The sequence below is a fragment of the Podarcis bocagei genome, assembly GCF_964188305.1.
Source record: "Podarcis bocagei genome assembly, chromosome: 4".
Taxonomy (NCBI): Eukaryota; Metazoa; Chordata; class Lepidosauria; order Squamata; family Lacertidae; genus Podarcis; species Podarcis bocagei.
Window position 1 is genome coordinate 50,441,055 of NC_138128.1, and position 26,613 is coordinate 50,467,667.

The 26,613-nt window shown below is 40.6% G+C and overlaps 1 protein-coding gene and 1 long non-coding RNA gene across 13 annotated transcripts in view; one reads left to right on the forward strand and one right to left on the reverse strand.

The window, feature by feature from the left end:
* Positions 1-14,722, reverse strand: part of LOC308584614 — a 33,887-nt gene extending 19,165 nt beyond the window's left edge. For 2 of the 7 annotated variants that reach the window (XR_014006947.1, XR_014006948.1), the window contains exons 1-4: positions 12,267-14,371; positions 9,250-9,362; positions 6,780-6,953; positions 1,465-1,550 (exon numbers count right to left, since the gene is read on the reverse strand). This is a non-coding gene — a long non-coding RNA (uncharacterized lncRNA). Of the gene's footprint in view, positions 1-1,464; positions 1,551-6,779; positions 6,954-8,183; positions 9,363-12,266; positions 14,381-14,601 lie in introns of those variants that run through there. The other 5 variants (XR_014006944.1, XR_014006945.1, XR_014006946.1 and 2 more) reach the window with 5 other exon arrangements.
* RBM20 (RNA binding motif protein 20) overlaps positions 9,435-26,613 on the forward strand; it is a gene marked incomplete at its 5' end in the record, with an annotated part of 113,651 nt that continues 96,472 nt past the window's right edge. For 4 of the 6 annotated variants that reach the window (XM_081189345.1, XM_081189346.1, XM_081189347.1 and 1 more), the window contains one exon: positions 15,293-15,459. In XM_081189345.1, coding sequence (XP_081045471.1) covers positions 15,293-15,459 — 167 coding nt within the window. Of the gene's footprint in view, positions 9,953-15,292; positions 15,460-21,631; positions 21,701-26,613 lie in introns of those variants that run through there. The other 2 variants (XM_081189352.1, XM_081189351.1) reach the window with 2 other exon arrangements.

Consider the following 26,613-nt stretch of genomic DNA (forward strand, 5'->3'; position numbering starts at 1 on the left):
CTGAAGGCACCAGTCTGCTAGGTGCTGGTGTGGATTGAACCCTGTGCCTTGCAGAGTTAGCCCAGGCTGCCACTGGGCCCAACACCAGTGGCAGCAACAAGCAGCTCTGGCTCACCCAGCCCTACCCATTGCCACCCCACCACTGCACATACCTGACAAGTGGGTTCTGGGCTGCGGGCTCTACTGGCCAAAATGGGGGCCATAGCAATTGCCCTCTCCCACCAGAAACAAAGACTGCTCCCAAAAAATGTGTATGGCAAAAAGGAGCACTAGGCCCTGGTGGCCTGCCCCTTTCTTACGTCAAGCTGCTTGTGATTGGCCAAGCGGATAGCTAGTTAATCAGGATTTAAAAACAAACAAACAAACAAACAAACAAACAAACAAACATTCTCACTTCCCTCTGTGGCCTCCTAGCCTTGTGCTGTGGCCCCCGTTTACATGATTTTCACCTGTAGTCCCCTTAGGGATATCATGGGGTTCCCCAGGGGGGCCATATGCCTCCCGGTTGGGAAACAATGCTTTACTGGGTAAATGGAAGAAGAACACTGTATAACCTGAAGAGCAATAAACAGAGGGCGTTTGTCTTTTTATGTCAGGCCTTGTTCACATCCGGAAGACATTCAACAGCTAAACCTATGGGGCTGAAACTTCCACAGAACTGCACAGTCATTCAGAGCACGAATTAGCTCAGTAAGGGTCATGCCATTCTGACTCATCATTGCTAGGCAATACCTTCAACTTCACCCACCCCGGGTGGCTAACTATGAGCAGAATTAACCCTTTAGTTACTAAGTGAATGATTCCTATTTGTATCCTCCCTTTTTTCCCCAAGAGCTCAGGGTGCCATACATTGGAATGTCTTATTTTATCATCTCAACAATCCTGTGAAGTAGGGTAAGTTGAGAGTGCAGGACTGGCCACAGTTGCACAGTGAGCTGCATGACTGAACATAGATATTGAACTTATGACTGATCCAAGTATTACAGTACACTCAGAGTAGGCAGACTTCCATCTTGCATAATCTACTTTAATTTCTACTAGCCCTCAAGGTCCAGTAATGGAAGCTAAGGGCAAAGAGATACATAAAATTAAGAAAGACATGAACTCTTGAGCACATGCGCAGCCACAGAACCGTTTTATCATCTTAACTGAGCTCAGTCTTTTTACACAAAAATCTGCTCCTGTTTCCTTCCAACAAGCTTTCTTTGCACAACAGCCTAATTCAGACATTGTGTTGTTGCTCTTGTGAAATAAATGGGAATCTGAAACTGTTGTTTATGTACTGCAAACCAGTGTTCTACCAGTAGATCCCAGTCTCTTACATAAATGTTACAAAATTTCCTTTACAGAATCATTCAAAACTAAATCAGGGGCCACATGCAAATAATAATATGTCTGATGGATAAAATGTCATCACGTAAAGCTTTCCCCATAATTGTATTCCCATGCTAGAAAAAGGCTTACCCTGTTTAATTTGTGCTAGCCACACAGCTGGCACAAGGCAACATTCTTTTTGTTCCTGGACCGAGACTTCTTGCTGTGAGCTCTTCCTGTTGGAAGAGAATAAAACTCTTCAGAAGGGAAATTACAAGAAATGCCTCACATGCCTTCCTCCAATTGCTTAACAACAGTGCTGCATTATTAGCAACAGCAGCACTTCCATATCTACCCTAATGAGCCTCAGAGCATTGGCTCCATATTTTGCTTTCTAACTTTCTTTATATATGTCCAAAATGACTTTTCTTTCTTTTTTAATGGGGGTAGCAGGGTTGGATGAACATGAAGATGAACTAGAAAATATTCAGAGTTCTACCCCCAAATGAATTTATTTCACCTTTCCTTCATCTGGCACTTATGGGAACTACTTTCAGCTGCAGTTCAGAGAGTTTTGAACTAGTTCAATGAACTTCATTCAGCTGAACTAGTTCATTCTAAGAACTGAAATTCCTTACCCACGCACTATGGATGCTGATTTAATAAATGTCTATACTGCCCTTCATCTGAGGACCACAGGGCAGTTTACAATATAAAAACACAAAAATACATAATGTAGTAACAAACAAAAACAATACCCACCCACGCTGCCTGTTTGCTGTACAGGATGATAATAGCCTGGTCTTTTTCACATATGGAAATACGTGATAGTAGTAAAGAATACATGCAAGATAATGTACATCAAATACACATGCAATACAGACTCTATGATGAGAGCTTGCACTTCATGCAACACTAGAGTCCTAACTCCATTTACCTGGGAGTAAGCCCCATGCAATTCACTAGGACTTACTTCTGAGTCTGTGAATCTACATAATTATGATCTGTGCCTGTCTGCGCAGGCATGCAATTAGGATTGGACAAATCAGCCTATCAGGATGTGATTCTTATGTATAAATGAGCAATCATTATTTATTACGAGTTGGTAGTATTTTTCCCACACTGTGTAAATAACAACTTAATCAAAAATACTTATTCAAAAGTAGCAATTGCTATAGAAACTTCACCTTCAGGCACAAACAGGAATTCTGTTTCTGATGTTTCCCTTTTTATAAGCTAACGAAAAAGCCAGACATTAAATGTGGCTTCCTTTTTGTAGACATAGTTGTTGCTGCTGTTAGCCCTACCACAGACTCATGGGCCTCCACAATTTGTTTTTACTATAATTGTTTTACTCTGACAGGTGCTCAGTAACACCTGTGTTTCTGTGGTTTTACCATTCAGCTAGTAGATGTTTGAAAGCTATTTGGAAACCAGACAGAGATGAAGTATGTCTCTAATGAAGTAGTAACTCAATGGGTAGTGTATTTCTGGAGGATTATCTGAGGCCTCAGACACGTCGTAAGACATGAGGCTGAAGGCCAAGTACTTTCAACCCCCTGCAAATGCAATAATCCACCAGAAATGCTTTGACTGGTTTATACCATCTTATTGAAGGCTCTGAAGCAACAATAATTTAAGAGAGTGATGGGTTAAAACAAGTGTGCTGCCTCACTTAATGGGGGGATTATCAGTATTCAGTTAGGAAGTGTGACTTGCTCTTACAACTATAAAATAGGTTTCATTTCTTAAATCAACTTTTAAAAAAAAGTCACATGAGACTTTCCGGACAGCACATTGCAATAAAACTTTTACAAGCCAAGCAATCCACAAATCATTTTGACTGATGCATCCATGACAGAGCTGTATTTGTTGGCAAGCATTTTCACCTTTCATCCCTTCTAAGGAAGTGCCTTAATTAAGTCTCTGCAGTTGCTTTGGCAGCCACACCCTATGTAAAAATATTCACAAGGCTGTGCTGTGTGTATTAGTTAACATCTTGGTGATGTCTTCGAATACCACAGGATGGCTAGTTTCAAAATCACTGCTTGCTGACTTCCCCAAATACAGCATTCTAGTTTTATGCCTAACACTGTTTGAATATCAGAAAACATGCCAAAATTATTCTAAGTGTCTTCGCATGAAACCAATATCCACTCTGTTTGGAAACCATATCTAAGCTATACACATAGAGCTGGAGACAGATTAAGTGTGCAAGTCTGTTAATCTGTACTCAGAAGTAAGCACCGTTGAGTTTAATGGGACTTATTCCCAGATGTGTATAGGTTTGCAAGCTAAATTTATTGAATTTAGCTCTCATAGAAATCCATGGAATTTAGGTAATGACTAAGTCATCCCATTGATTTCAATAGGATCTAAGTTCAATTTTCTTACATCAAGCCCGTAATGTGTGTTTCCCTGGAGTTTAAAATGAATAATAGCAGTTATAAATGCTGAGCTCCATCTTAAATTAATCTGGATATGGCAACAGCTTCACCTTTACTCAAAAAGAAAAGTCTGACATCTTCTGAACTGATTTAGAACACTAATCCCCAAACATCTCAATAATGAGATTTTATGCTTAAAATAAGATGACTGTTATCACTAGCAGAGTCTCATAATAACGCATGTGACAGGAGTCAACTGCTTTTAGTTTTGTAAAACTAGTATGCAAACTTTCTTCCATACCATTGTTTCATATGAAAATGAAATGTCAAGGTATCTTTCATTTACTTTTGATCTTCTCTAGAATCATGCTTTGGTACTATAAGCTTCCCTGTAAGATTGTGTGTGCATGTATGTACACACACACACACACACACACACACACACACTTTGTGCTGCTTGGTCTATTAGGTGTGTGTGGGACTACAAACAGCAACACACAACATTGGAAAGATTGTTGTCTGCATTAACCTTTTCAGAAGGGGTTTATTCCTGTGCACTGGGAATTATGACATGAAATACTCCACTGTTGAAATTCAGTGTGAGGATTATCATCAGATTCATGTTTTGTTAACCTACAGCAGTTCCAGGCTCCTGTTGGCACACGAATAGTCTGAGGCTCTTGTTGCAAAGTTTTTGAAGCATTAGCGCTTAGTACTAGGGAATGAAAATAAGAAACATTTCAACATCATGACCATACGGTGTGCTAATGACTGCTCGGTGATACCTTTTTGTGTGTATGTCTTCAAACTCATATATGGTTCTTACAAAAATGAAAGCAGATGGATCTGCAGCAGCATAAGTATCCAAAGCCTAGCTCAGAAGCAAATGTGCATGGACTTCAGGGAAGGTTAGATTCACTGGTGAACTTTGCATCTAGATTTTCAAATAACTAGATTTTCCTGTGGTAAAATCTTTCCAATGCATGTCCCCCCCCCCACAAGTGGCGTAGGAAGGGGGTGCAGTGGGTACGGGCCACCTGGGTGTCATCCCTGAAGGGGGTGACTATATGGCTATGGGCTATGTGACACGGTGGCTCGGGCACCTGCAGGCGCCACGCTGCCCAAAATGGCAGTGTGGGGCTTGCATCCGTCTGCCGCCTCTCCCTCAGCCATCCTACAGCTGGGGGGGGGGGCAGTAGCGAGGCTTGATGCAGTGCAATATGCCCCAGCTTGCCCCACCCAGTGGGTGGCTTGCCTTGCGCACGTGACGCTCCGGGGGCCTGAGCTACACCACTGCATTGGGGGAACGAGCTACAGATTGCAAACAACAGGAGCAAAGCATAGCGAACAGGTCTGCAACCAACTACCCCTCTAAGAAGGCTTCAGCTGGGCAGTTTGGAATGGGCAGCAAGCAGAGGGGTGCTGTGGGTGCCGTGGTCTTGGGCCCAATTTTGAGAGGGGGTGCAAATAGGCGCCCCCACAGCAGGCTCCTTCAATGGAGCCTGACTCAGCACCAGCAGTTGCTAGAGATCTGTGGATTGCAGATTTAGCATACAGTGGTACTTCTGGTTACGTACTTAATTTGTTCCGGAGGTCCGTTCTTAACCTGAAACTGTTCTTAACCTGAAGCACCACTTTAGCTAATGGGGCTTCCCGCTGCTGCCGCGCCACCACCGCGCAATTTCTGTTCTCATCCTGAAGCAAAGTTCTTAACCCGAGGTACTATTTCTGGGTTAGCAGAGTCTGTAACCTGAAGCGTATGTAACCAGAAGCGTATGTAACCCAAGGTACCACTGTATATATAATGCAGAAAAACCTTGGCCTCATATGTTTATTTATTCATTTTATATAGACACTCGTCTATGGCATGGATGGGTTTCAAACATAACAGTACTAAAAATGCTAAATAATAAGTAGCAATAAAATATACATATTTCAGCTGTTTCTGGGCACAATTCAAAGTGCTGGTTATCACCTATAACACCCTACATGATGTAGGTCCAAGCTATCTGAAACACCATATGTGAACCTGCATATGTGAACCTGCATATGAACACCTGCATATGAGAACCTGCTCAGGTTTTGAGATCTTCAGGGATGTCCTTCTCGGTCCCACTACCCTCACAGGCCAGCTTGGTGCGGACATGGAAGAGGGTCTTCTCAGTGGCTGCTCCCAAACTCTGGAACTGCCTCTTTGGAGAAGCTAGACTGGCTCCCTCCTAGTTGTCCTTCAACTGGCAGGTGAAGACTTTCTTTTCCAAAAGGCCTTTGGGAACTGACTGCTTTAATGAAAGGACTGGTGCTGTGCTGTTTTTATGTAATTATTCGTATTTTTTAAACACAGTTCATATATATACATAGTTTTAATTCTATCAATGTTTAATTGTATTTTAATGATTGATTTTTCTATACAGTGGTACCTCGGGATGCGAATGGGATCCGTTCCGGAGCCCCGTTCCCATCTGGAATGGAACGCAAGACGCGATGGCGTGTCTGCGTGTGCATGGGTCATGTTTCGCCGCTTCCACGCATACGCGTGGCGTCATTTTGAGCGTCTGCGCATTCGCGAGCGGCGAAGCCCGGAAGTAACACGCTCCGTTACTTCCGGGTTGCCGTGGAGCGTAACTCGAACGCACTCAACCCGAAGCACATTCAACTCGAGGTATGACTGTATTTTTAGTAAAATTAATAAAAATCTGTAAACTGCTTTGAGTTTTCTCAGGAAAAAAGGGGAACTATAAATAACTATATAACAACAACAACAACAACAAAAATAAATAAATAAATAAATAAATAAATAAATAAATAAAATAATTTCTTTCCCAGATGTTTCTGGCTGGAGTTAGGCATTGGTTACATGTTTCCAGTTCAGTAGCCCGTGGAATGATAAAGGGCAAAGCATTTGCATCTGAAGGTGACCAGTCTGCATTCTAGACTGGGATTACCTCACCAAAACAATGTTTAGAAGGTGGTTTAAAGTAAGTTAGCTCCAGAGTGTGGGCAGAGTGCAAATCCCAAGCTTTTTAAGCAACAATGAGAAACTTTCTTCCAATTATACCCGGGGTGACCCCTTCATACCTTACTTGTGGGCTTTGGGAGACAACTGTTGACCACTATGGGAAGGAGGATTCTGGACTAGCACTAAAACCCTATGCACGAAGCCAATGCGGTTGAACCTAAAGTAAGTGTGCATAGGATTGCAGCCTTTATTTTTAGTGCGATCTAACAGGGCTCTTCCTCTGTTCTTATTCCCTGAAAAATAGAGGACATACCCAAGCTAAAACAGAGGTAAATATGTTCCAATATGCTTCTTCTACTTAAATATTTAGACATTTATGGTGGCAGTGCAAGATTTAGGAAAATCTTTACCACAGCATCCATGAGTCTTGCGCTGAACCTGCTGGTTATTTTGCAATCAAATACTCTACTGTCATTTATACATGCAAAAAAGCTGACTTACCAGATGGCCTGAGCTATGGCAACTTTTTTCTTTATTGACAATATGCATACTTTACTATTACATTTTGGTGAAGGCTGCCACTGATGTGCAATCTTTATAACTACAACTAATCCAGAATGTAGCAGCTAGACTGGTGACTGGAAGTGGCCACCGAGACCACATAACACCGGTCTTGAAAGACCTACATTGGCTCCCAGTATGTTTCTGAGCACAATTCAAAGTGTTGGTGCTGACCTTTAAAGCCCTAAATGGCCCCAGTCCTTTATACCTGAAGGAGCGTCTCCACCCCCATCATTCTACCCAGACACTGAGGTCCAGCGCCGAGGGCCTTTTGGCGGGTCCCTCACTGCGAGAAGCCAAGTTACAAGGAAGCAGGCAGAGGGCCTTCTCGGTAGTGGCACCCACTCTGTGGAACGCCCTCCCACTAGATGTCAAAGAGAACAACTACCAGACTTTTAGAAGACATCTGAAGGAATGTTTAAGGAAGCTTTTAATGTTTGATGCATTACTGTATTTTAATATTTTGTTGGAAGCCCCCCAGAGTGGCTGGGGAGGCTCAGCCAGATGGGCAGGGTATAAATAATAAATTATTATTATTATTATAATCAGTTGTTGCTGTTTTAATTGTAACTTTGCATCCACGAGCTGTAGTATTTGAAAGCGACATTTTTGTTTTGATACCCAGCGCTTGTTATTTCAAGTGACTTACACAAATCCGCATGCACCATAATTAAAATTCTGTCCTAATCATCAAAGGAAAGTGAAGGCCAAGGCAATGCATGTCATGCATATCTTGTTTCTCCACTGATCATCCGGTAAAAATAAATCACAACGGATGCCACATAACCTCTCCTTTCATTGTTTAAACAGCTAGAAAGGCTAATGTGAAAACCCATTCTAGGAATCCCACATGAGTATGAAAATATGCTGTACAATAACTATTTAACATTTCTATAATAACGCCAATACTTTTTAGTATTATAAATAATGTTACAGCCTAGTTAGTACAAGAGTGATTCTACCTGCCTCATCTTTACTGCTGAAGGGGCTTAGGGTACAGCAGATGTGCATGTCCAATGCCCTCTGCCAGGAGGGGGGCTTTAATGCTGTGGAGGCTCCTTCTGCGATCACATAAATTGCAGTCGATAGGACTGCTGGTGGTAGCGAACAAAGAGACACAAGGCAGATTGTTATGAACTGGGAGTGGAGCAGAGCCAGCCATGGATCTGCTGGTTCCAAAGCTGATCTGTTCCCTAGAGCAAAAGATTATCTCCTCATTCCCTCACAAAAGTCTGCTTCGATCTGCCCTGTATAGTACTTTTCCCACTTCCTCTGTTGTGTCCCTCGTGGATTTCTCAGGGCTAGACCCTCTTGAACCATGAATGGCACCATGCACATTGCTGTTGCTATATGAGTAGTAAATAAAAACATGGCTATCTTACAGCACAAAGAGAAATGAAACTAGTTTATATCTCAGAGTGCTACTGTATAATGGTAGTGTGTAAATGCTGTTAATGTTTTTAGAATACATAAAGGTGAAACTGGGATGTGGGTGGCGCTGTGGTCTAAACCACAGAGCCTAGGGCTTGCTGATCAGAAGGTCCGGTGGTTCGAATCCACATGACGGGGTGAGCTCCCATTGTTTGGTCCCAGCAGGAGCCCACCTAGCAGTTTGAAAGCACTTGAAAAGATTATACCATCCCAATCAAAGTTACAACAGTGACAATTCAAAGTTGATTGGAACCCTAAAATTGTGGTTATGTGTCATCAAGACTCAAGCAGGTGAAGATTTACAGTGGAGTAAAATGGTATTTTACAGACCATCACACAAACTTCCACAGATTCCACATTTGTCCAGGTTATCATGTGATAGGGGAAAGTTTCCAACAGAGAGGCTTAGTCAGCTGATGAAAGCCACACACTGTAACTGTCTCCTCCTGATTCAAGAAAGCATTTGCTAAAGTAATATTGTCTTTTGCATGTATAGTGAAGGGATATTACTGCCTTACCCACCACCTAAAGCTGGTGACAGCATAATCCTTGATCTACATTCTGAAAGTTTAGAAAAGACTGGAGTGTGAAACTTACCATACCTTTGATGTTTATACATGCTCTTGGATCCCAAAATACTGCCCCATGTAATGAGTGACTATTTTCTGTTCCTTTCATAATTTTGAAACAGCAACTGTTCACCACTAAAGCTAAAAGAAAAGAAACTGAGCAAAACATAATATGCTCCTAATTCACAATTATTATTTTAAATTTTTTTTATTGGATTTTACTGTGCACAAACTCTGTGAGATTTGCGGGGCCAAACAGGAATGTTATAGCAGAACAAGCAACATTCAGATCAGTGTGCTAGTTGCTCACCCAAGCCCACGTCTATAAGCAGAACTTGTAGTCAATGAAGTTTACTCAGAGTAGGCCCACTGAAATTAATGAACATGAATAAGTTAGGTCCATTGATTTAAATGGGCCTATTCTGCGTAAAACTTAGTTGAATACCACCCAGAAATATTTGCATTTTTCATCTGGACTTGCTCACTTAAGAAGTTTCAGCCACAGAGACAGGAGGGAGGAGCAAAGCCCTATAATAATCAGGGCCATTAATCCCAAGAACAGTGGGAGTCAGTGCTGCTTATAACACTTGCATGCTCAAAATATAAGTAAATGAAAAAGTGAGTAAATATCTATTCACAAGTATCTCAGAATTTTCTTTGTGAATTGTTGCATCTGGAGGGCAGGAAACTACCGTACTTTTGGAAAGGAGCATGAACTACCCTCATTTACAGTAAATTACAAAATACAGCAACAACTACCTTTCACTGAAGTTTGCATAGCCCCAGGGGGCAAGAATGGTTAAACCTCCTAACTATTTTGTCTATTGAGTGTGAACTTGTAAGAAATCGATTTTGGGAAGATTATGTTTTTGTAATTAAAAAATAAACTTTAAAATGAATTGACCTCCTTTGGCAATCTTCACAGAACTTTAGCCTAATGGTTGCCATCAATTTGATTTGAATTAATTTTATAATGAAATGATTTTAGAATGTAGTATTTTATTGTTTCTAGCCGCCCTGAGTCCGGCTTCGGCTGGGGAGGGCGGGATATAAATAAATTTTTTATTATTATTATTATTATTATTATTATTATTATTATTATTATTATCTGTTTATGGAATGTTTGATGCTGTGTTAGTAAACCAGAATAAAAACAAAACAAAACAGTGAAAGGATATTAATTTTATGAATGCCAGTCAAAAAGTTACTAAATAGCAGAATGTTTCTTCAAGCCGGTTGTTATATTAAACAAAAGTAGCAGACAGGATGTGCGTGTTTGCGGGGCATGGTAGAAAAATCCCAGTGTGGATCAGAGTGTAATTTCAAACATATGGTAAATGCAATTTCAGAATTAGAATGTAAACTTTTATTGCATGAGTTGTGATATTGTATTAATAGCATGGGACTGTGGTATGTGTGATGGAGGGGGCCTGTCTTGGATGTTTGTATTGGGCCCTTAAATTTAGAGCATTAAATAGCAGTTTAACATATAGACAAACTGACATGCAAGTTCTGATAGTATAAGCTGATTATTCAGAAAGCATAACCTGAATAGTTTGAAACTTTTAAAATTAAATGGAAAATTGCCTAAAAACACAATTGAAGAAAAACTTTGAATTAAAGTAATTTTTTAGAAGAGCTAGTAGTAAAGGTTCTGTAAGCGACTATATTTTGCTGTTCTTTTCTTCCATTGTTTTTGCATGTGGCAAAATCATTTTCACTTCAGCCAAGTGGATGTAAACTGTGTGTAATTGGAATTTTCCACTTATTCAGAGTGGTTATTGTATTTTTACAGCCGCTGTACACACTTCTTGTACAGGTGTGAATGTCTATAGGAGACAGGGCAGTTGGAGAATCATATTTCACAATAGAGTAGACATTTTAAAATCTGAGAATAAACTGAAGTCTAAAATACATTGTGGCTTACTATGACAAAAGACAATCATATAGGATTGGGTTGTGCAGCCTTGGTTCTTTGTTGCTCCGTCTCTTCCAGGCTCTTGTTTAGATCCTATCAACCTCCCATTTTTCATAGCCTTGCAACACGGCTGGCATTTAAGGAATCAAAAGCATTTAAATAATTCAGACCTTTCCTTTTCATCTCAAAGCCCAATATGGATTGCCAGGTTCAAAAGCAAAAATTAAGAAATGATTTCACCTGCTTAAAAACATGGTAGGAGAAGGGGGGCAAATCTACAGCACACTTGAACTGGACATTTTCCGTTTTCTGAAACCCTTTGAATGATAGGTTTTCTATAGGGTGCTGGGAGGAGCCTATGGTTCTCTAACTATATCTCAGAGGACAAAGTGTGGGAGCACAAAGTTGGACGTTGTGTATGCGTATGAATAATCTTGCACCATTTTTTATACGTAGAAGATCCCAAGGTTTTCCTAACTGATTTCCAGTGCAGGTAATCTACCTCTTGTTCCCTCAGAAACAGGGAAAAATATCCTAGGGCTGGAAAAACATACAAGAAAAAAGAGCAATTGATTTGAAACTTTAGAACCAGGAATAGTCTGGGACAGGACACTGTTTTGCTACCTTGTTTTTGCTCCTTAACCTTGAAATTGTTACATTTTCATAAAACCTTTGTCTTTTAATTATCTATGGCCTTTTTGTGTGGATAGGATGTTTAAACTAGTTTTTAAAAAGTAAAATTGTCTTCTAGATTGTTTAGATTGTTGGTTTTTTACTGCTGGTTTTAATGTATGTTTGTGTATGCTTGCTTGTTTTGCTTAAAAGTCACTATGAGTTGCCATGGCAAAAAAAGCAACAACAACAAAAAATACCATGAAATTACAGACACTTTCGAGACTTTCTAATCCTATCTCTAACAGATAATTCTCAGAAGTCTCACCAAACTAAAATTCCCAATATTTTTAATGGAAAGCCATAGCAGTACAATTAGTACAAACCAATATTTATAAGTCTGTAGTATATATGTGGTCTTGATGAGAAGGAAGCATAGTTTCATGGAATGGGCCAAAAGTATAAAGAAAACTTGTAAAGCAAAATGGAAGTTGATGAAAGGGAACACTACATACCTGAGTTTGGAACTGTAAAAACATTTCTGAGTTCAAGAGGAGACGAAAAGCACAAGCAGATGTAAAAGTGATGAAAGAGGTGTAAATCCTTACTGTAGTAGTAAGGCTAGTGAAATTAGAAGATGGAAAAGCGCACCTGCAGTAAATACAATAGTAAATCAGGCATAGTTTGGTGTTACACATTGCAGTCTGACTACTCTCATTTTATTGTTGTGAAATTGTTCTTCCGAGTTTCCCACTGTAACAGACACTAAATCACCACTTACCCTGAATATGAAAAAAACGATAATTTAAAAACAATCCCGTGCCAACTGAACTGCTTTTTTTGTTTAATGCCACCTAAATAGTCTTCACATAAATATTATTTTCCCATGGTGTTTAGTTTTAGCTACTGAATATGACTGACGTTTTAAAGGTCCTTTATCTTGTTTCACTTTCAGATATATTATTCCTTGATATAAAATAGTGTCCCATATACACTTTACCCTCCTGTCTTCCATTTGCATAGATACTGGGGTTTAAATTGGTAATATTGTTACAAAATTAAACTCCATTATTGTAGGTGTTATTTTCCTTTCTTCTCTACCAAGAAACTTGCATAGAAAACATTGCCTGTTCAGGAAATTACAGACATATGTATGCACACAGAAAAAGTGTAAGCTTAAGGCACAATGTGAACAAATCAAAGATTAACCTTCTGTAAGGCCAACTTAATTTTTCGAATCTTTATGCTTTATGAAAAATCAATTAGCTTCAGAGGCTGAAGCAGGTAGGCAGCTGCTGAGCCTCAAGAGAGCCGCCTCATATGGGTCACACCAATCTGACTAGCTGCCACTGAGGAAAAACAGACACTGCTGTTGAGAGGGTCCCATGGGAGACTTAGTTCTACTTGGGTGATCCTCTGTGCTAAAATGGTACATCCTGCAGCAGCCCCTCCTTCCATCCCATCCCAAGCAAGTAACTGAGTGACAGTTCAAGAGAACAGCCACCTCCACTTGCTTGCCTGCCCTTTCCTGCTGCATCGGCACTGGGGATTGGGCCCAGCACTGCCACTCAGATTGGTAAATGAGCAGATGAGTGATGATGGCAAGGGGCAACCACCATTTCCGCAGTGTGGAAGCTGAGATGCCACACTCTCCACAGACTCATATTCCCTCTGGGTAATGCAGCGAGCCCTGCACAGAGATAATGACCACACAGGTGGTAGCAATTGCCATGGTAAGCAGCAGACCCCGCCTCCTCCCATACTTTATCCCTCTGGGTGGCACAGTAGGTCTTCTGGGTCCAACTGTACCCACTGCACCACCCAGAAAGAATGATAGCAGCAACAGCTGCTCCTTGCAGGTGCCTGCTTAGGTGAGCAAGCAGTGGAAGCTGCAACCAGCTTCTGCCTCCTGCTTCTTGCTACTCTCAATTGCCCTCTGAGTGGTGGTGATGGGCCTCCTAGGGGAGTGAGTGAGGCAGAGAAGCAAAGGAGGATGAGACCTGCCAATGCCACGTTGCTGAGGAAATTCCAGAAAAATGACCTGTGCCAACCATGTGACAGTCAAATACACTTTGTGGCATGACTATTAGCTGGGAATTTTCTCAGTGCATCTGTAAGAAATGAATGGATGTGCAGGTTTCACAGTTAACTACTGTATATGGAAGGGGTGGGGTGTTGTTTTTTTTGTCTAAGGGTCCTTCCAGATTGAATCCTATGTGAAAATAGTGACAATCACATATTGGCAAAATCAGGTTGGGCAATGGAAGCTGACCTGGCGCTCTTGCTCAACAAGCTTGCTTCTTCAGAAAAACACATATCTTTTGCAATAAGTGACAGGGGAATGCACTCTATTGACTTTTCGCAGCAACAGTTGCTTCAAAAGTTTACTGAGCATTTGTCTTGATTTGTTCACACTAAGTTTGTGAGGAGCTCATCTGATGCTTATTGAACACTCAATGGTGATGTCAAGCCATTGTTAACTTTCCCCTTTCCTTGGGAAAAATAACCATGGGGTGGGGAAGGGGAGCAGATTTGCTGTGCAAGAACAGCACATAAACTTTATTTGTGCAACCTGAATTTGTTGGTATTTGATTGAATTCCATCCTAAAATAAGGACAATCAGAGGAAAGAGTAAGGGAAGGCATGGCTTGAGGCAAGGCCCACAAGCTCTCAGGGATCAGATCGGAATGAGCAATCAGCAAAAAGGTCGTCTGGAAACATAACGGGGCGAAAAGTCTCCTCAACCACTTTGGCTGCAATGTGGGGTTTTAGGGGTCCTGTGAAGGGCTGAAACACACGCCGTCTTGAGGAGGCGAAACAACGCTCCGTGAGGCGCGAGTAAAAGACCACCTTATTCCCACAGGCGAATAGAAGCGCGCACGCGGCCACGCGAACGAACCTCTCGCGAACGAGAGGAGGGCGACGCGAGTGGGCCAGGCGCCACGTGCGCGCGAGACAGGCTGCGCGCGCCAAAAAAAAACCTCTGGCGGGTGCAGGCGCGAGGCGCGGAATGGCGCCAAAACGTCCTGAGGGGAGAAGGAAAACAACATGTCGCTGCGCCCCCCGAAGGCCGTGCAGGGGGGGACCGAGACGCTGTTGACGGACCCGGTGGATTTCTCGCTCCGCGCGTCCCAGGAGGAAATGATGGAAGCCTCCCCTGTCCGTTATGGGAGACTTCTTACGACTATCCTAGGTCACGGGCGCCCCGTCGCCTCACTGCAGCGCCCCTTCCCCGTCAGCAAAATCCCCGCCATGGCCAGAAGCCTCCGTCCTGGCGTAGGAGGGGGCCCCTCCTCCCTCCATTGGCTCCGCTGCACCAGGCATCGCCATAAATGCCTCTCCGCAGCCTCCCGCTGCCCCCTCAGCGCAGACACCTTCCAGAAGGGCGAGCGGCCGCGAGGGGCACTTGCCGCCACCGCCGCCGCCTGCGTCGAGTTCCTGCTGCACACGCTGCCCGGCCGGGGTCGGGTGTCTGGCGCTCTCCCCGCGGCTTCCCAGGGAGGCTCGGGTGGTGCTGGCTGACCCGCCGCCAGCTGCCTGAATGGTCCCCGCGGCTGCCATGAACCAGGCCCCGGACCCCAATGGCCCCGAGCAGCCTGAGAGCAGAGATGCCCGCGCCTCGGCTCCTCTCCAAGCCGGAGGCGGCGGCGGCGGCCCCTCCAGGGGGATGCCACCACCGGCGCCGAACCTGCCCCAACTCATCCAGAAGTAAGAGCCGCGTGGGGACGTTGCTTGGGGCGAGGAGGGCGGAGGGCGGCGGCGGGGGGGGGGGGGAGAGAGAGAGGCGGCGGAGAGGGGGGGGGGTCTCCGGGCTTCGGCTCGGTGGCGCTTTCTCTCCTCCCTCTTCAGCGCAGGGCCAGCGAGGTTTGTTTGCATATAGGCTTCCCTCAGGGATTGTTTAATAACTTCAGCGGTCTTTCCCCCTCCTTTCCCTGGAGTATCTCCGCGTGGGGCACATACAAAAAAAGGGACCCCCATTTTATTCTCCAGGGATTAAAAAAAAAAAATTCTTTCTGACCTTCCGCAGCAGCGGTGAGATTTTCTTTGATATATAAAATCCTATGGATGTGGCTCAATTTAGTTCCTCCGCTTTGGTCACCCGCTGCATTTTCTTTTAGGGAGAAAGTCTCGCTCATCTTATGTTTACAAGCATGAGAGTGTTTCTTCTACACTCTTCTTGTTCACATATTAATGTTACAGCTTTCGCATTTCTTGCCCACTTTTTAAAGGCTCCTCTTGCTAAGGCCTCGATGGGAATTGGATGTGCGGGAATGGAAATTCAGGACAAGTTGGTGCTGTATGTAAAGAGCAACAACCCCAGTTGGTGAAATGGGCTTGCTTTTTGCAATCGTACCGGTCGTAAAAACACTGATAAGAAAGTTTGCATAATTACAGCAGACTGATCTATTTCAATTTCCACACATATCCATCGTGGAGGAAAATTGGTATGTTAATCTGCCCATGGGCTCTATGTATTTTCTTCTTAATTAAATGAAACGCCTGAAGATTAGCTGAAATTGAAATAACACTGTGTAACAGATGCCATAGGCCTGAAGGAAAATGGTTATATGTATTGGATTCAAAGGTTCCACCCCCCCAAATCTGGCTAGAACATTAGTATAAAATAAATCCTGGCTGAATTTTAAATAAGTCGGAAAGTGGTTACAATAGCAGACGTTGCTATAAGAGTCATAGCTTGCCTTGATGACTTAAAAAGACATGGTGGAGCGATAATTTTGCATGTGGTAAAAAGTCAGCTTTTAATATCATTGCCTAGAGGTCCCAGAGAAAGTAGTTCTTTCTGTTGATTCATCAAATTTGCTGTATGAAGAAGAAAGACTGGTGGTTTGTGGAGTAATCCTAGCTTTCTTAATATCTGCGCACTTGTAAAGCTGCCTCCCATTGAGAAAGATGATCTAGGCCTTCAAAATATGGTATGGCGCTGTAGACCTTACTTATACATTATTTTGGGGGGTTCCACAACCACAACATTTGATGGAAGCATATTTCAATATTATTTTCTGATTGTTCTTCTATCCATGCAATCCTTTGCATATTTTCTCAGAACTATTTTCTCACTGAACCACTGAGTTCAGTGGGGCTTATTTCTTCATGTTTTTGATTGCAGCCTAAGCGCGACAACTTTATGAGAAATTATAGTGGTCTAAAACAATATATTTTTCAGAAACATTTTTGTTGGTTAATGCTGAAATACACAACCTGCTATCATTATGTGTCTTAAAAAATGGAGTTAAAGAAGATAGTTCCAGCCATTCTTTATCATGGAAGCATGGCGTAAAATTGCAAATGTCAAACTTCCATCTATAGTAGTGGAACTTGATCGCGGTATTTGTAACTGCGTTGCATAATTTAATCTCTTATTGCATGTTGACATAATTAATATGCTTCAATATTAACTGTAGTAAACAGAAAACGTTTAGATACATGTTGTTATTGGGTTCATTTTCTGAAACATTTGGAAACTAATATAGACAGTGATTGGCATAAGAATTTTGAAAAGTGTTGTGTGAACTGAACACGGTATTAAATCAAGTTAAATTAAAACAGCTATTAGAAGAACAACTCAGAGAGTAGGCCGTCAAATTATTTTGACTGTTAATTATTTTCTATTACTTTTACACATGTAGAAAAGTTCCGAAAATGGCTTTGCTTGTAGGTACTTAATTGTCATCACATACATTTTGTTTTGCTCTATTTATTTTCATATTGCTGAAGCAGAAGTGAACTGTGTTTTACAAGATTCACCAGTATTCTAATATTCCTACTCATAAAATGGTTAAAAATTGAAATTATTGTAAAAATATGTAAAATGGCAGGTAAAATGTTTATTATTTTATAGTAAAACAAATGAAATAGCAGTCTTAACTCTTTATAGGAAAGAACTTGATTAAACTCTTAGCAATTCAGTCCAGTATACTGGTAAGGAAGTATTCTGCGCTTTCTGGACAGAAATATTTTTCACAGGTGTAATTATAAGCATTATACATTGAAAGTTATATATTCGTTTATACACAACCATTGACTAAATCTCATAATTATAACATTTTAGCTAATAGCTTTACATTTACATTTATAGAAAGGGTACAATTTCAGATGGAATATAGTAATTTTTGCTGTGGGGTGTGGTTTTTAATCTGGAAAAATACGGTTTTGTGTAGTGGGGAAATTGTAAGGAAGAGAAGGAGTAAGAATGCAGCATCCTGTATCCTAAATTAATATAGAAGTTTAAATCTTCTAACAAATCAAATTATTACATATTAAAAGTAATTTAAAACATGATGAGAAATACTGAGTGCTGTGTTTATGGGAGACCCTTCAAATCTCCGCTCAGATATTGAATTTGTGTAGCTTACTGGGTGGCCTTGGGCAAGGCAGCATCTTTCTGCGGACTTCATGTTAACTCTTTATCCCCCATGTCCTGCAGTTCACATAAAAACACTTTGTAGATTTGTATTCCAGTGTTTCAAATATAATATCAGTTTTGGTTAGGCACCTGCGATATACTGATTACATTATTTCACCTGTTCTTTGTTTGAGTGGGAATGCATAAATGCCACCTGATTTAGGATTTTTAAACTGGAACATCTGACTTCCTAGGGGGTGGAGGATTAGTGAAGAGCCTAGGTCGCAGATGGGGAAAGCAGCCGCTCCTTAAGAATGTGGAATCTGGATGAAATTACCGGTATATGGGCATGTTTAGGCAATGGTCTTACAGACATAAAAAGATTTGGCTGTATTCTGGCTGGGTGAGCGGAGTTCTGAAGAGAGGGCAGAAGGTTGTGGCAGCTCGATGTTTGAGAGCTTGCAATCGAAACCAGTAGATCTTGGATATCTATGATGCATTTACCATGGTGGTACATGATGGGGAAAAATTATTGAAATAACACTGATGGGAAATAAACAGCATCAGAAGGGACTGGATGAAACAAATTTTAGAGGCAGCAATCCACTTCAAGTTTAATCAGACTTAAATTGAAATCCTCTATGTGCTTACTCAGAAGTAAGCCATATTGAGCACAGTGGGGAATTGCAACCAAGTAAATGTGTATAGGATTCCAGACTTAAAAGTATGATTGAGGAATGTGTGTGCACATCCTTGATAACATCTACAGTAGAGGTTAGTTCTGGGAGAATTCTGTTCTCAGACCAGTGGGAGTAAGAAAGGAAGACTGCAGCAAGAGATTGTCCCTTATAATCCTGCCATCAACATGATTTAAGCATATCTGGCTTTTTCCCAATTTCTAGCCACTATAAGTTGAAAAAAAATGACAAAGCTGTGTGAATAAATCCTTCAAGGGAATGTCAGGATTTGATCTGGGCCTTTTCATGGATTGCAGATTTTAATATGTGTTCTATACTCCCTGTCCCTTGTACACAGTGTGACGTACTTCTGAGAAGACCTGTATAGAGTTGTACTGTAATATATGAATAATGATGATGCAAGTTCTATACTCCCATTTCTTCCAAATGAGCACGCTTAGGACCACATGCTATTAGTGTTTTTGTTTTACATATGTTGATACAGTATTAAGATTTCCTATCAACAATTCCCTAAAAACAAACATTTTGGGGAAAAGTAAATACTGCAAGAGTTGTGGGGAAAGCTCACTTAATGAAATACCAAGAATAGATGTGGCCTTTCGCACCTTGTGTCCCAAAACAGATTTGGTTTCCAGTTAAGAAAAGAAACTCTTGAAATAATCTAATTTAGTTGCTCTTTTTGACATAGTATTTAAGACACAGTAGTGTAAGATTTGCTTATTGAAGTTTCAGTTTAGTTATTTAAAACTGATTTATTTTGTTTTCTGTTGACTGGTGTGAGGCATCAAGATGTAGGATTAGTCTTTGTAACAAAAAAAGCTTTTGATATAGTTTGCTTATAATTATATTTCTAGTGGTTTGACTTTCCAAATGAGTTTCGTATTATCATTCCTTTGTGGGTGTTTTATATGTATTTGAAAGTTTCATATAAATAACAAATAAGTTTCTCCGTTTTGGGATTTTGATTTCCACTGCCTTAGCCCACCCCTCAGTCCAGATGAAGGACACGTCAGATAAACTCCCCCCCTCCCCCGTCTTGCCACTTTTGTAAAAATAAACAGGAAGTAAATTGATGTTCACACATATTAAGAAACAGCAAAAAGAACTAATCAGAAGCTTACTAAGCTATATTTTTCTTTATGGTAAGTTCCACATCGAATTACTTTTACCACATGTTGTGTCTAAATATGTTCGTTTTGTCTTAAACATATCACATAACACATTGTATACCTAATGAACTACTTCTTTGACAGTGATTAATAAGATAGTCAACCAGAACTAAGAGTTCTTAAAACCCGGTGGTAAGCATGGTAATCCAAACTGAAAGATGTTGGCGTTTAAGAGAAATAGAAGATTCAGGGGGAAATGAAGGTCCACCATAATTTTATGGTTCTTTCATAATTTATTTCACCTGTTGCTGTTTGGTGTACATGAGGAAATGGACCATGTGTATATCAGCTGCTGTCTGATGCACAAAATGGAATATAGAAACAGACTATTTGCTGTTTAATATCTCATAAGTATACAAACTTTTTTCAGTTTCCCTGTGGGATACGACATGTAACATTTGGAAAGACTTTCATTGTGAGATTTATGCAGCATGGGAAAAAGCTTTTGAAGCCTTTTAGAGAAAGTTCTGAGGTAGAAGAAGTGTAATATTAAGTGGAAATGCTTTCCTTTCAAAGATTGCAGAAACCCCTTATGAATAGAGATTTCCCTTCTTATCTGTGTTTCATTGTTACCGGTAGTTCCAGTCATTAGCCAATTTGGAATGGTCCTGTAGAACATGGTGCTTTTGTAGACTGTAAAGGGGAAAGGTTCATTGATTTCCACAGAACATGAATTGGAATTGCAACAATGCCTGTAAATTCCATGATGTGTATTATTCTCAATAGAATAATGAGAATTTATCTAAATTAAGCAAACACATGACAGTGAATTCCTGTTAACTGCAACAAAATTACCCAGAGTTTTTAGAAACTGGGAATTTAATATTGCTGTTCCCATGAGTGGAGACACTAGGAAATGTTTCTTTTATTAAATCAGTCTACTCTCTAAAAAAATTGAGTTCATTCAAATGCTGAAACTGCCTATGAAATTAACACATGGTCAATTTTCTAAATACTTCTTAAGAAGTTTCTCTCTAAAGAGGAACAAATCACAGAAAAATATTTCAGTTAATATATTTTTTCTTTAAATTCATAAAAATTATATATTAGGAATTTTAAGGGAGCAAATGCTCTACAATTGTACATAATAGAGACTAATTATGGAATTCTTCACAGTCATCATTTTAAATTGTAGTTTTTAAAAATGTTTGTGACAGCATTTTATTCTGACTAACTGTTTGCAGCTAAACATTGTGATTTCAGTTATGAATTTTTCCTTTTATTACTTTTATTATTCCCTTTATGGGCTTTGTGGCAAGTTCTGATTTATAAAGATGTGATCAATCTGTTGTCCTATGCCTCTTTAAGTTTATTAACTGTCAATTACAAGCTGTTGTTTTAAATCCTTAATAAGATCTAGCAAAGCTCCACTTGCATTGTAGAAATGCTAATGCCTTCATTGTTTTGGCAACTCATTCATAATTACTGTCATAGCTATTTCATGTCTGTTGATGGAATCCAATGGACAACGGTTGTGCTTACATGATGACAGGGTGCGTATGTGTTCTAGGGAGCCTCAGGCTCACATGCTCCCATCCCCCTTCCATGCAACCAAGAGGAGGACCTTGCATATCTAATTATCAGTGGTTTGGCAGTAGCTGTTGTGTCTGGAGTTCTAAGGTGAAGCAGCTGAAAACATCTGAAACAGTTCTGGGATAGGAAGTTTTCCTAATAGTCTCTTTCTAATATATGTTCGGAGACAAGGCTGTTTGCATGAGGTACTTTTTAAAATATGAGTGCTCTTTTCCCATAGTTCCTCTTTGTGTGTTCTCAGTGTGCATGATGTGAGGTCAGCGTCTGCGAGATATATCTGTGTGCCCCTGAAATGCGGTCTCCTTGTCTAGGGTTTATATACTGCTCTTTATGCACTATGATGGGCTGAATTCTGTACTCTGTTGTGATGATGTGGGCAACGCAGGATGAGGGAAGGAATTTTTTATTTTATTTTTGGCTCTCTGTTGTTTCAGCAGGTAAGTTTTTGCTTACATTAGATGTATGGTCAGTGTAGCATTATACTAACATTGTAGGTGGGATGAGGATCTGAGTGGCATATGTCCACTCTTTAGCCTGTCAAACCCTTTTCTCTAACCAGTTTTGGGCTTTCTATTAGTGGATTCACATCAGGTAATATGGAGTTGCATGGTGTATCTAAGGAGCTGTGCTATCGGATCTACACTAGCTGCACTGTATATGAAAATATGCCATATTCTAAAGCTCCCCTGCTGATGTATCTTATTATAGGATTATAACCTTGGATTTATTATTATTTCATTTTGGCTGTTTTGAGATGGAAAGCATTGCTTACTTACAGGATAACTAGTTTTTTTCTTCCCATCAGGTATTCATTAAATTTGAAAAGATTTTGCCGAGAGATTTAACATAATTCTCATGAAGTTGCAATTCCTGTACTCCCCATGGTTTCCAGGGGGACCACAGGTAGTGAAACTTTCTGTTTCTCAAGGTATTTTAATTTATTCACAATTGTAATTCAATCTGAACAGTTTTTTTCATGGCTAAGTGATTTTATATGTCCATCCTACATTCTAATTATGATCGAGCCCTTTGAGCACTGTTGCTTATGAAACCAAAATGAACAACAGGGAGATATTAGTAGACTTGGAAAAACACAAAGGTTTGCAGAAGTATACAAATAAGGAAAAAAGAACTCTGAGAGGGTAACTTGACAAAACAGTCCAATGAAGACCAAGTGTGCTCAGTGCCATTGGAATTGTTTTGAGGAAAACAGTCGTATGGTAGATGGAGAACAGTGGAGTGGCCGGGAAAAGAGAACGGAGGAAGAGCCACATAGAATCATAGAATTGTAGAAAGGTTGGACAAAACTGGATAGCTTATTTCCAAGTTCACACTGATAAGCTATACAGTGGTACCTCTGGTTACGTACTTAATTCGTTCCAGAGGTCCATATTTAACCTGAAACTGTTCTTAACCTGGAGCACCATTTTAGCTCATGGGGCCTCCTGCTGCTGCCACGCTGCCGTCACACGATTTCTGTTCTCACCCTGAAGCAAAGTTCTTAACCCGAGGTATTATTTCTGGGTTAGCGGAGTCTGTAACCTGAAGCGTATGTAACCTGAAATGTATGTAATCCAAGGTACCACTGTATTTAAATGTATGTAAGGAGCACAAGTGAGAGCTGTCTGTAGAAATCAAGAGCTACCCATTGAGAAATCCAATATTTTAATGCAGGTTGGATTTAGGCACCAGTGTGCCCACCCCAGCCTAACCCCCTCTCCACAAAAGAACCAACCTAATCCTAATTAGGCTCAGGCATGCTCAGTAACCATCGAATGCTAGGTGATGGGGGGGAGTAAGCTGCAGGGGAGGGTGAATGCAGTGGAATAGCTGGAACTCTGAACAAAAGCACACCATGTTGAACATTTTGTGTGTGTACACCCACCCACACACCAGTTCTCTAAGTGCCACTGCCTATGCAACTAAGACTGCATCACTCACTCTCAAGAGAAGAGGTGTCAGCATACTCAGTGTAAGTTGCAGCTTTTAATACAGTGGATTATTAAACAGCTTGGGAGTTGCTTTTCTGTGATTCTGTTCATACCTGTCTGTGACTGTTCTGTGTATGTTTGTCAGTGTCAAGTAAAACTGCTTTGAGGTTTTTTCTTGCAATTCAGTGGTATATAAATTTTATGAAATAAATGACTGAAGTAGCCACAATTATTTCAGAGGCATTTACTCTCATATGACATGTTAAAGAGTTTAGGATTTTTCCTGCTTTTGGGGACTTTGTGTATATATCATGGACAAAACTTTTTCCACACTATCACTTATTAGATATATTTTCTGTAACTCACTGCTTTCTCCCACCTGGCCAAAAATAAATAAAAATAATACGGTGGATGGTACTCATTCATTATGATTACAATGCCAAAGGGTATTTAAAGATAAAAAATAAGTAATTAATATTCATCAGAGTGTAAAAGAAGTAAAGGAGATCGCTTTATAATCTCCATGTGTACTTGATAACAAATTTAGCATTTTATCATTTCATTTTTTAATAAAAGGTCATGCCCAAATGCATCCCCTGTAAAGAAAATTATATGCTGACAACTTAAACCATCTATAAACTGTTTCTGTTATTCAAAAAAGTTTGGTTGTCTTTTTATAGCTATTTCATGCTAATGGTTATAATGTTTCATGCAAGTTCAGAAACAGTATACTTTTGGTCAAATAAAATGAGGCCTGTTGATAAAATAATCCACATGTCAAAAGAGTGCTGGAGATTTGGGTTTCGTTTCTTTTATACAAGAATAAAAATTGTATTGGTTAACAAGTATAATTCTCTACTCTTATCTCTATTTATCTTCTTTAAATGCTTCCTATTAGCACTTCTTAACATTCATGAGTATCCATATTCGCCAAGCCACCTATTTGTACTCTACTCTTTCGCCACCTGGGCACTTGGCACATTCTTTGCCGGTCACCACCCTCCTCCCACTTATGCATCATGCTCTTCCTTCACTTTACAGCTTTATTCAAGGTCACTACACATACAGGAGCTTTCCTTCCTATCTTCTGTGAGAAGTCTGACCCTGATTGTGAGTTGTGAAGGCATGTAAATGAGCTATCCAGAAATAATTTGTAGCTTTATCCTCTTAATTATTGGACTTCTTTTTTTAAAAAAAGAAAGATTTTTTTTCCTATGTGAAGAGAATTCTTAAATACTTTTTAAAAACAAAGTAAAATTAGCTATACATTCTAGGCAGCTCATCTCTTTGGGATTGGCTGGAGTGCAATTGAGTATACTGAACTCCCATCACTGTGATAACAGATCAAATGAAAAAGCTGGTGCTACAAAATGAAATCAGAGGCTAGGACAAACTTTGGGCCAAGTTTGAAAAATTGGGTAGGGAAAAATATTTAGTCTGAGATGCTTGAGAGGCCTCTTTGGAAACCCTATACCACAATTTTGATGCTAGTATAGAGAATGCTCTGCCATGCTCAGTCAGATATTTCACATCCTAAAAATGTGGGACAAACAGCAAGCCCCTTTAAAAGGTTATTAAGATGTAGGTAGTTTTAAGACAATGCTTTCAAATACTCTGAGAGAGTGAATGGAGTGGAGAGAGCAAGAGATAGCAGGATCTTCAAAGAGCAAAATAAGAGTGTGTATGACTCGAGAGAACCATGAACCAAGTTCTCCTTTTGCAATGCTATTTATCCACTTCCTACTTGCTGTTGCTTCCCTTTGCACCATGGAAAAGCCAGAGTTGAGGGTTGCCTCTCACTGAATAGCGTGAGCTGTCACACATGAAGTAATACGTTGGAAGGAAGGAGAAATACAGTGGAACCTTGGGTTGCGAATGTGATCCGTGTGGGAGGCACGTTCGCAACCCACAGCGTTCGCAACCCGCAGTGCCATGTCTGCGCACACACGGGTCATGATTCAGCGGTTCTGCGCATGCGCAAAGCGCTGAAACCCGGAAGTAACCCGTTCCGGTATTTCTGGATTCGGCGCATAACCTAAAGCATCTGTAACCCCAGGTACCACTGTAATCTGATATTAGATATGCATGCCTTAAGTACCAGAATATGCTATCACAATTAAGTAATCATTTTCAATAATTCTCTGCTTTTTGAGATAAACTCAGTTGGTTAGGGCATTGTGCTGATAATGTCAAGGTTGCAAGTTTGATTCCTGTATGGGTCAGCTACGCTTACCTGTATTGCAGGGGTGGACTAGATGATCATCAGGGGTCCTTCCAATTCTACAATTCTTTGAATTCTATGATTTAAAGGATGATGAATTTTTGTACAATAAAAAATCCCATTTCCCTCCACTAAACCAGAATTCTCCCCCTCCTGCTGCTCACAACCAGCTGTAACATAAGAAAAATGAACTAGACCAGTAACAACTATAGTCAACAGAAGCAGTGGAAAGGGTGGCTAGTGGAAGGAAGAAAAGGTGAGGTGGAGAAAGGCTTCCCATAGGCATCAGGTTGGTCACTGTGAGAACGGGATGCTGGACTATATGGGCCACTGACCTGATCCAGCAGGCTGTTCTTATGCAGTTAGGTTAAGTTACAAGTACACCTATGAATTGTCATGATCCAGAGCAAGGATTCATACTGTTCAAGAAAGTAGACTAGAAGGAAATATATTTTTTACCATATGTCATACTGATTCATTGCAACCATCTCCTAAACAATCATTCTAGGTTCTAAAATCATAATAGCTCCTTGGTTAATATCTCAGCATTTGGTGCAAGTGATACCTTCCAGTACTGAAGGCAGAAACATTCAGCATGCAGTGGTACACCACACAACTGAGCTCTCTCCAGCTTTGCTGCTGCTGCAATAGTGAGAGGTGAGATCAGTATGGTACAAACACAGTAGCAGAACCAAGCTGACATTCCTGCTGATGTGTTTTTATACTGTACAATGTCTATGCTCCTCCATCTCTCCATCCCTGTATGCAGCATTGATGCAGACAGAGGGAGTTAAGGTGAGTGGTGTAGCTCCACTACACTGTCTGCTACTGACTGAAGGTTGAAGATGAAACTGGGAGAAGGAATTTGGGAACAGAATAGAGAAATGGAGGTATACTGTGGATGTGGTCAAATATGTGCAGGAATGTTATACTGACCTAAAATTTT